At 56.5% G+C, this 9,384-nt stretch overlaps 1 protein-coding gene across 1 annotated transcript in view; it reads left to right on the forward strand.

The window, feature by feature from the left end:
- Nucleotides 1-9,311, forward strand: part of LOC104915579 (maestro heat-like repeat-containing protein family member 2B) — a 445,385-nt gene extending 436,074 nt beyond the window's left edge. Inside the window, exons 6-31 of the mRNA XM_010726499.3 lie at nt 33-184; nt 529-672; nt 1,204-1,296; nt 1,582-1,651; nt 1,767-1,880; nt 1,965-2,038; nt 2,368-2,487; nt 2,633-2,740; nt 2,928-3,087; nt 3,215-3,255; nt 3,432-3,573; nt 3,984-4,036; nt 4,368-4,475; nt 4,749-4,868; nt 5,036-5,158; nt 5,293-5,448; nt 5,670-5,792; nt 6,085-6,164; nt 6,571-6,706; nt 6,821-6,913; nt 7,305-7,400; nt 7,575-7,698; nt 7,901-8,010; nt 8,475-8,627; nt 8,886-9,040; nt 9,189-9,311. Of these exons, the coding sequence (XP_010724801.2) occupies nt 33-184; nt 529-672; nt 1,204-1,296; nt 1,582-1,651; nt 1,767-1,880; nt 1,965-2,038; nt 2,368-2,487; nt 2,633-2,740; nt 2,928-3,087; nt 3,215-3,255; nt 3,432-3,573; nt 3,984-4,036; nt 4,368-4,475; nt 4,749-4,868; nt 5,036-5,158; nt 5,293-5,448; nt 5,670-5,792; nt 6,085-6,164; nt 6,571-6,706; nt 6,821-6,913; nt 7,305-7,400; nt 7,575-7,698; nt 7,901-8,010; nt 8,475-8,627; nt 8,886-9,040; nt 9,189-9,240 (2,900 nt within the window). The 3' untranslated portion in view covers nt 9,241-9,311. The remainder of the gene's footprint in view (nt 1-32; nt 185-528; nt 673-1,203; nt 1,297-1,581; nt 1,652-1,766; nt 1,881-1,964; nt 2,039-2,367; nt 2,488-2,632; nt 2,741-2,927; nt 3,088-3,214; nt 3,256-3,431; nt 3,574-3,983; nt 4,037-4,367; nt 4,476-4,748; nt 4,869-5,035; nt 5,159-5,292; nt 5,449-5,669; nt 5,793-6,084; nt 6,165-6,570; nt 6,707-6,820; nt 6,914-7,304; nt 7,401-7,574; nt 7,699-7,900; nt 8,011-8,474; nt 8,628-8,885; nt 9,041-9,188) is intronic.
- The last annotated feature ends 73 nt before the right edge of the window (nt 9,312-9,384 follow it).

Consider the following 9,384-nt stretch of genomic DNA (forward strand, 5'->3'; position numbering starts at 1 on the left):
TTTTTAATTTTTATTTTGTTTTGTTTTTTCAGTTGTGAAACAGTGGTTGGACGGAGTGAAGATTAACTTGTCCTCTGGAATGCAATGCCCCTGGCCTGCCATGGAGAAAGGGCAGATCTATGAGAACCTTCACGAGCTGCTCTTCTCTGTGCTGAGGAACTGGCAGGACTGCCAGGAGGAGAAGGTGAGCATTGCTGCACTCCCAGCCCAGGATGGCAGCAGGGGCACCCATGTCGGCAGCTCTGTCTGTGCCCAGCAGGCTGAGAGCCGAGGGGTGACGAGAGGGAGTGGGCTGGCTCTGCAAAGGGTCCCAAACTGGCTCTGTGCCAGGGAGCAGCTGCATGTCACAGTATTGTGGCAGGGAGAGCTGGGGATGAGGGTGTGGGGAAAACCTGCCTGCTCTCCAGAGCAAGCCCATCTCCTTCTGGGCGTGGGGGTACAGGGAAAGGGAAGGGAAAGAGAAAGCCCTCTCTGTAGGAAGGACAGACCTTCAGTCTTTGATGCTGGGCCTCTGCCATCCCTCTCCAGGACAGAGAGGCCGTCCTCGGGGCTGTGTCTGCCATGTTGGATGTTCTCCTGCAAGAGGAGCTGCACCGAGAGCACGTCTGGGAGGAGCTCCTCTGGCTCATTCACCCGTGTCAGGAGATCCAAGACACGTGCAGGGTGGCCAAGGTGAGACATTGTGCAGGGCTCAGAGCGGACGTGGGGCCCATGCAAGTGCCACGAGGGATCAGGGGGATGCAGGGAGGAGGTGGGGAGACCTTGGAGAAAGAAGGAACAGGTGTTCAAGAGAGGTCTGAGGCTTCCTGAGCTCTTCAGTCAAAGAAGGAACAATCTGGACAGGAGCCAGGAGGGAGCCAAGAGTCACTGGGGCTCATCTCCTGGGGATGGGAGGTTTCATCACCACCACCATGGGGCGCTGAGTGCCTGAGGAGCTCTGTGTTAAGAACGGGGTGGATTAAATTCAGTTGCATCTGATGGGGGAGAAGAGGGCTGCTGGGTGGGAAATGCCTGCAAACGATGCCCAAACATGGCTCAGCTGAGAGCAGTGAGGCTCTCTTGGTGCAGCTGGGAGGTGGGGGACAAACAAGAACACCTGTGTGGGAGCTTCTCCCAGTAGACAAACCATCGGGAAACAGTTTCTCCACTCCCAAGTGGCTAGATGTGGCTTCATCCCTTTCTTCCTCTCCTGGTCTCTTGCAGAGCCTCACTCTCTTCCTGGAGGTCTTAGAGGGCATTGACTCTGTCATCCCAAAGGACAAGTTTCAGGACATCACCAGTGCCGTGTTCTACCAGGTAAGGGGAGCCTATCCTTGCACCCACAGCAGTTTCCTTCTTGGCTAAGTCTCAGGAGGACTATAAAGCTCCGAGCCCCTGAGTACGGCAGCTCAGCCTTAGCTTCTGCATGCCCAAGGCTACTCCAGAGCCGTGCGTGTGCCCCCGGGGATGGTGTGGAGAGGACTGGGTTTTATCTGCCTGTTCTCTTCCCGAGAGTGCCAAGGCAGACGTCAGCGGGCAGCACAGTGTCTTTTCTGTCCTCAGTGCCAGTGTGATTTTCTCAAATGGACCTTCTTCCCACAGCTCTATGACGACAGCAAGCAGCACAGCAAGGCTGATTGTGCAGAGCTGACCCACTGTATCATGCTGCAGGGTAAGGAGAGAAGCTTTGGCAATGCTTGGCGGTGCCCTGGCCAAAACCTCTCTCATAAATCTGAGGAATGGGCTTGAGTTGCCTGCTAATACAGTGTGGGATTTCCTCCCTGCAGCCCGAATCTGCCCAGATGAAATGATCCTGTTTCTGCAGTCACAGCTGGGCGATGACTGGGAGGCTGGATGCGTGGCAGCCCTGGGTCTGCTTGGTGCTCTGGTTTGCTCTGATGGTCAGTACCACAGGTTGGGACTTCAGGGATCCCTTTTGCCATCTGGGTTGTGCTTCCACTCATGCTTCTGTGCATCTCTTGCAGATCCCATGATGACAGAGAAGCTGCCCCAGGTTGTGGAGGCTGTGCAGCGTCTGTGCAGCGACCCCAGGATTCGGGTGAGCTGGTTTGGGAAAGGAAAGTGTTGTCAGGGTGGTGATGCTGCTGCAAACACAGGCAGGGCTGGGGTGATCAGGGGGGTGCTGGGGCATTGATGACATGGTTGTGATGGTTCCTGTGGGGAGAGCACGCAGGGTAGAGTGGGCAGGTCCCTGTGCTGTGCATGGAAAGTGCACAGCCTGGTGCTAAGGCCTGGCCCTCCCCTCAGAAGCCAAAGCTTCTCCTCTGCCCTTGTATCCGTTCATGCCCAAAGGGCTGCCCCAACAAGCAGGTGGCTTCCCTTTGCCTTCCGACCAGGAAAATCACACTCACAATTGTTCTTTGGCAGGTGAGGAGGGCCGTTCTGCATTTCATTAATGATCTGCTGAATGCTAATGCCCGGAGCTGCTCAGCTTGGGATGTGGTGGGGCACATCTTCAGTGAGTTCAGCCGCACCACGGAAAGAAGGGTAAGGACAGTGGGCAGCATCTTCCTTTGGAAGACCTGTGCTGCTCAGAGGGTGGCACAGAAGCACCGCTGGGGCCACACCTGAGCCTCCTGAGAGGCTCCTGAGAACTGAGCGTAACCAGCGTTTCAACACCACTGTTGTGCAGGCAGCTGGAAACCTTTCCATCCAGGAAGCCCAGGAAGAAGGAGCTCTCCAGGCACTGTGCATGGACATCCTGGGGTCACTGGACATCTCTGTGAGAGGGATGTCCAAAGTAAGTCACACTCTGCCCTGCTGCTCCTCCTTGCCTTCGCACCACGTGTTCCTTGTCCCATTCCAACACCCCAGCTCTCTCCACCAACATGCTCTGAAGCACACAAGACTCAGGGAAATTCACAGTCCTTTTCATCTCTGAGCGGAGGCAGGAATGCTGACACGCTCAACTGCCTCGTTCCCTACAGCTCCTGTGGCCGCGGCTGCTGTTGTTTGTGGTGCCAGCCCAGTACACTGGCATGCTGATCCCGGTCTCCCGCTGTGTCCAAGCCCTGTCTGAGAGAGAGGATCTGACAGGACGGCGGATCGAAGATCTGGATCCCCATTTTGTCAGCTCCATGTTTCAAGGTAGGAGCAGAAAGTCCCCCAGTGAGCTCTGCTGACCTGTGTTATTACCCAGAAGGGACAGTGGAACTGCGTGTGGCTGGGCACAGAGTGTCTTGGAGTCTTACTCAGCACTTTTGTCTCCTCGCAGGCCCACTGCTGACTCCCCAGACACTGCTGGTGCGCCTATTGGTGAGTAGATGCTCCAGAGGCCGGTGCCACGAGCCCCGAGGAGGAAGCAGCATGGCCATGGGCAAAGCTGTTGGCTGCTCCTTGCACACCAGGGCAGAGCCAAGCTGCTTCCATCCTGGGGACAAGCCGCTGCTCTTGCTGCAGAAGTGACCCTGCTTCTCCTTGCTCTCCCTCAGGTGGTGGCAGGCAGCCCTGTTGCAGGCAGCGAACTCCAAGCTGCTGCCTTACTGCTGATGCAAAACCTGCACAGCAGGTTCCACAGAGCTGTGGGGGCCATGTGGGCTACTGAGATCCCCCTGCTGCTGCAGTGCCTCGAAGGTAAAGTGCTGGTGGGGAGGGAGAGGCGGAGGCAGGGAAGGGGGGGAGTGAAAATCCATCTCTGCAGTGTGGCAGAGGGGAAGCATTTCCTGCTTGCAGCCCAGTGCTTGCTCTGCTGCTGTTCCCATTCCAGGGAGACAGCGCTGAGGCCCGGGGACCTTTCCTCCCTGGGGATCTGCCCATTCCAGGACATGGATGGGCCCTTCACATCCCCTCAGACAGCAGTTTATGAGCAGTTAGTTCTGTGTTCCTGCAGGGACAGTGTTTGTGGGGAGGGACAGGTCATTGTGGAGGGGGGTGCGGGTCCCAGCTTGGCAGTGTCAAGTGCCCAGGCCAACCCAGGTTTGTAACAGCTCTTCTTCTGTGGCTTGATCCCAAGTAAGGGTCTTTTGCTTCCTATTGCTGTGCAGGGAAAGAGGAGAGCTTTCTGGACTCTGCAGAGTTTGAGCGCCGTCTGCTAAAGGTACAGCATTGCTGGGAGGCGCGGTGCAGAGAAGTGCTTGCCTGCCCCAAGTAGCCCCGCTCCCATATGAGCCACTGTGGGACAGGAACAGCCTCTCAAACGCTGCTGCGGAGCGGCCGCACGCCTTTGTGGTGCTGCCTCTTCCGTTCTGTGCCAAGGCCAAGGGGGGTCTTAGGAGAAGAGCAGCAGGAGGCTTTAATGGAGGGAATGCTGGGGGAGCTGGGAGAGGGACTGTTCTTCCAGGCACCTCTCCCCAGAAGGCTGCAGCAACTTGGGAGTGAGGGAAGAGGCAAAGGGCAAGAGAACATTATCTTCTCCTGTTCTCCAATAGTTCCTGAGGGCATCAGTGGACACCACACAGGATGAGGCCTGGATTGAGGCCCTGAGCTGCGAGCTGAGCCGGTGGCTGAGCAGCTCTGCCTGCAGCTCTGGAGAAAAGGTGAGTTTCTCCCAGCTCTACCCAGCGGTGCAGCTGCAGGTGTCCAACTGGGGCTGGGGCTGCGGCTGGTGCTCTGCCCACGCGGGATGCTGATGCTGCTTCCCTGACCCATGCCCCCCAGAGGACCTTTCCCTGCAATCTGCCTGGGGCTGGCTAAAGCTCGGCCCTGCAGCTGCTCTCAGAGACTCCCTGTCTCAGTCCTTCCCACCTGGCCCTTCACCAGCAGGTCAGGCTGCTGCCACATCTCAGCTTCTTCCTTTCCTTCCCATGCAGTCTTTCCTGTACAAGGCTCTGGGGACAGTGCTGGGAGCCTGTAAGGGAGTCCTTCATGTCCAGGAGAAGCTGCTGCAGCACCTGGAGGAAGCAAATGCGGAGGAGCCATGTGAGGCCCAGGTGAGCTCTCCTCTCCTTCAGCTTCTGCGAGCATCCCCGCTCTGTCCCTGGGGCAGAGGGCTTCTCCTGGCCCTGCTCCAGGCCTTTCCATCTCCTCACGGCTGCCATTTTCCTCAGGCGAGGACCGGCCCGGCCCTGTGCCAACTGCCCCTTGTTCTTTTGTGCAGGGAATCATCTCTCTTCTCAGCCATGCTGCTGAGAGCAACTTCCAGACAGTCCTGGCCACACTCACTATCTTTGCGTCCAGGCTGTGCAAAGGCCGCAATGCAAGGATTTCCAGGCGCAAGAAGGTAAAGCGCTACGGGTTTCCATCTTGGCATTCTTCTGCCTTATTTTCACTGCAGCTCCTGCCTTGGGAGCCCAGGTGCATCGCGGGGCACTGGGGCCATTGAGTGAGTGTCTCAAGGCATTTCTTCCCACACAGATGGAGCTGGACAGCACGAGAGCTCATGCCACACGCAGCGCTCTCATGCTTGCCCACGGCAGCTTGGCACTGCGTGCCTCCAAGGAACAGCTGCTCGCCCACCTGGAGGGAGACATCGCAGGCAACATCCTGATGCTCTACAGCTGCAGCTGCCGGGTGAGAGCTCAAAGTGTGCCAGGGTGTCTGAGCGCCCAGCTGCAGCCCCTCCACATGGGAGGATGCTGAGATGGGCCTTCTCTTTCCAAAGGTTCCTCAGGGAACGGTTTGTGCCCAGATGAAGATCCAAGCCCTTCCCTTAGCATTGCCCCCATGTGTCCCCCTTGCAACCCTTGGCCCTTACCGCAGTTCAAAGAATGTTCTTCTCTCTTGGGCCTTAGGACTTGCAGAACAACCTCGCGCTGGTGCAGAGCATCACCGACTTCAGCTCTGCCTTCCAAGCTGTGGGTGACTCGGCCTGCTTTAACCCCTCCTTGAAGGGCAAGCTGCTGGAGATCCTGATGGTGAGTGCCTAGAGACAGGGCTGTCTGCAGTGGAGTTCTGGGTTATGCCATGAGGCTCGCTTCCCTGGAGGCATACAGGTCTCCATCAGCCACACGTCTCCAGCTGGTGGGGACTTTGGATGCTGGCAGACAGTGGCTAGGCAGAAGGCTAGGTCCAGCAGCTGTGGAGCTGCAGTGCTTCCATGGGAAACATGGGAGTGATGGGGTCGGTATTGTGTCTGTCCCTGGGCTGGGCGGAACAGCTCTCGTGTGCCTCTTGCCCACCTTGACAGTGTCTCTCTGGGACTTGTAGGACCTGCTGAAGAAGTATTACTCGGGCATCCCTGTCTCCCCGGTGCCCCTCAAGGTGGTTCTGGCCCTGGAGCAGTTGAGGTAAGGACTGAGGTTGCAAGGCAGGATGGTGGTCCCCATTTTGGGTAGCTCCTGAATGCCTGGAGTGGGGAGAGGGTGAGGAGCCGCATCTCCAGGAGAGATGGCTGGGCTGTTGTGCCCAGCAAAGCTGAGATTCCGGGCAGGGAGAAAGGCCCTGGTGCTCCTGTCCCCTGCAGGGAAGAGAAGGGAGTGCTGGGGTCTCCTTCCCTTCAGAGTGGGAGGTGGTTCACTGCTGCCGGGGAGGAGGCGGGCGCTGCTGGAACTGAAGACAGTGCTCAGCGGCATGAGCTGGGGATATTGGCTTTGTAGCTGTCGATTAGGAGAAACTCACTTGTTGTCTGAACCAGTCTGGAAAGTATTGGTAAAGACCCTTTCTTATTTCTCTTCCTTTTTTTCCTCCTGTCAGCAAGCTGAAGCCCTCTTTTGAAAGCAAGGACATGGGTGAGATGTTGGTCCTGTGCTGCAAAAACATTGTGACACACCCTTCAGCAGAGATGATGCTGAAGATCAGGAAGTCACAGCAAGCAGCTCAGTACCTGCAGGTAACCTGCCGTAGCTTTCCCAGCCACCTCTTGGTGAAACCCTACCTCAGCACACACAGCCTATGCTCTGGCAGCAGCCGTCATGCTATACCTCACTTCCCTCTTCTATTTCAGCTTCAGCAAACATCACTGAAAGCTCTGGGCCAGCTCATGGCGGTCCTGCTGGAGACAGAGCCCATCGGCAGCTTCTTTCAGAACATAGTCCATGTGAGTATGTGTGGGGCAAGGGAGAAAGCACGGTGCCTGTCAATAGTGGGGGCAGAAATCTGGAGACTGAGAGGATGACCAGAGCGGGAGAAATCTCCTCCTGATGTGCCAGCTCACTGCGAGCTCAGAAATGGGCAGAGAAATGGGCCCTGCAGGGGGAAAGGCAGGAGGCAGCCCCTGGCAGGCCACAGCCGAGGAAAAGCTCCTGGGTTAGGAGGCAGGAGTGACTGCAGAGAGTGGGAGCAGCAGTGCCGGTGCTCAAGGAGGGGGGAGGCCACATGGAGCAGCAGGGCAGACCTTGAGGGAAAGTGCTGGGAAAGGAGGGACAGGGAGAGGGGTGGCAGGAAGGGAAAGAAAAGACGTCCTCAGTGAGACAGATGCTCTACCCCAGGTCCTGCGGAGATCATTGATATCAGAGAACGTGTGGGAGCGCAAGAGGGCCCTGCAGACCTGCTCCCAGCTTCTGTCTGTTTGTGAAGAGCGTCAAGTGAGTAAAGAGCCCCACCACATGCCCCCTGCTCTCTCCCCAGTGCCCCTGAGCTGGAAGGCAAGCTCCGCCCAGCTGTGCATACTGTGTCATGGCATGGGGAAGGCACAGGCAGGAAAAGCTAGGGAGAGCTGGGGCTGTCTACAGCTTTGTTCCTGCCTCTCACCCCTGCAGAGAGGAGATGCCTGCGAGCACTTTGGCTCCTTGGTGGGATTGCTGGCACCTCTGACGTGCGACCCCATGCCTGCATCCCGCCAGTTGGCTGTCACCTGTCTGAACTCCCTTCTCCGAATCCAAGGTGAGTAGAGCAGGTGTGCTCCAGCCCTCTGCCCTCCTCCGCAGCACTACCAGAGCCTCACGGGCTGGGCCCTGTTTACAGGAGGGAGAGGCACCGTGCACAGCTCTCTTCTTGTCCCCATCCTGTCCTCTGTCTCTCCCCCGTGGAAAGCAGTTCCATTTCCAGAAGCATGACTTCCCTTTTCTCCCTGTGCTCTTTCCAGACAAAGCAGCCAACAGAGTCATTGAGACAAGAGACATCAGGAGCCTGTGTGAGGGGCTGCATGCCTGCAGTGTCGTCTCTCAGCTCCAGACCACGTCCAAAATGGCAAGAGTAAGTGGGCCCAAAAAGGGGTGGTAGGATCTCTGTTCGTAGGCTTCTGCACGACCCTGTACTGCTCCCAGCCTTTCACACTATTTCCAAAATGAGCTGTTACCGTGAGTCCTCTTTTCTCAGCAAGTAGCAGGAGGCCCTGAGCTATGTCTGTTCTTCAGGCACCTAGTCCAAGGAGCTGACACCATGATGTGCATTTGTGTGTGTGTGTGCGTGTGTGAGACTGACTGTGGCTGCTGAGAGGTAGGCTTTGCATGTAAGCAAACACCATGGGTGCAGAAGATGAGAGAAGGCTCAACCGCCTTCCATATAAATAGCAGGGTACAGACAGCAGGAGCGTTGTGATTGCTGCCTGGATGACCAGCAAGCCACTGAACTAAGAATGCCCTCAAGACTGCTCTTCTGTTTTGAAGAGCTGCCGCAGAGCAGTGATGGGATCTCTCCTGCTTCTCATTTCTCTGCAGATCGTGTGCAGAAACTTCCCTGTCGAACGCACCGTCGACTTCATGATGGCCATCAAGGAGACCATCCGGACAGCCAAAGGAGTGCGCGTGCGTGCTGCTGGGAAGTGGATGACCACCTTTCTGCAGATGATCAGGAAGGACATCTGTTGGAACGTAAGAGACTTTCTTCCACCTGTCTTGTTTTTTTTTCCTGGCTGTTGCACTATGCCTTGTGCCGTTTGCCTCTTGTCCTAAAGAAGCACAGCCTGAGCACAGGGTCAGGGCTTGGACAGGGTAGCTGGTTTGAAATTTAGGCTTAGGCCTTGGCAGCATGTCAAGGGAGCAGGCAGTGCTCATGCACTGAATGGCCATGGTTAGGCCCTGCAGTGTCCAGGATGCAGCAAATCGTTCTTTCTTCCCTTCTTCTTTCAGGTGCCACCGATCCTCTACATCCTGCGCAGCTGCACGTCATCCCCGCAGCAGAGCACGTTCATGCCCTTCCTGTGCCAGGCAGTGGCCATCCTCACCCTCTGTCACAAGGAGTTCATGATTGAAAACTTCTCCCGGCTGCTTGAGCCCACAGACAGGTACTGACACTCCTGCCTTTGCTGTTGCTGAGGTCACAGTTGTAGCTTGCCTCTGCCAGAGAGATCCAGGGAGGAGGTAGTTTTGTTTTCCTCTCAAAGTCTGTTTGAGGTGAAAATTAGTCACAACTTGAGACTCTCCTTTTTCTAGTGAGACGTGGAGGAGAATAAGAGAGTTTTGCCTTCAACGGTGGAGCCAGTAGAAGAAAAGAAAGGGAAAGAAAGGAAAAGACAAGACAAGACAAGAGAGCAGAAGGAAGAGAAGGGAAGAGAAGAGAAGAGAAGAGAAGAGAGAGAGAGAGAGAGAGAGAGAGAGAGAGAGAGAGAGAGAGAGAGAGAGAGAGAGA

The sequence above is a fragment of the Meleagris gallopavo genome, chromosome 1 (genome assembly GCF_000146605.3).
Source record: "Meleagris gallopavo isolate NT-WF06-2002-E0010 breed Aviagen turkey brand Nicholas breeding stock chromosome 1, Turkey_5.1, whole genome shotgun sequence".
Lineage (NCBI taxonomy): Eukaryota > Metazoa > Chordata > Aves > Galliformes > Phasianidae > Meleagris > Meleagris gallopavo.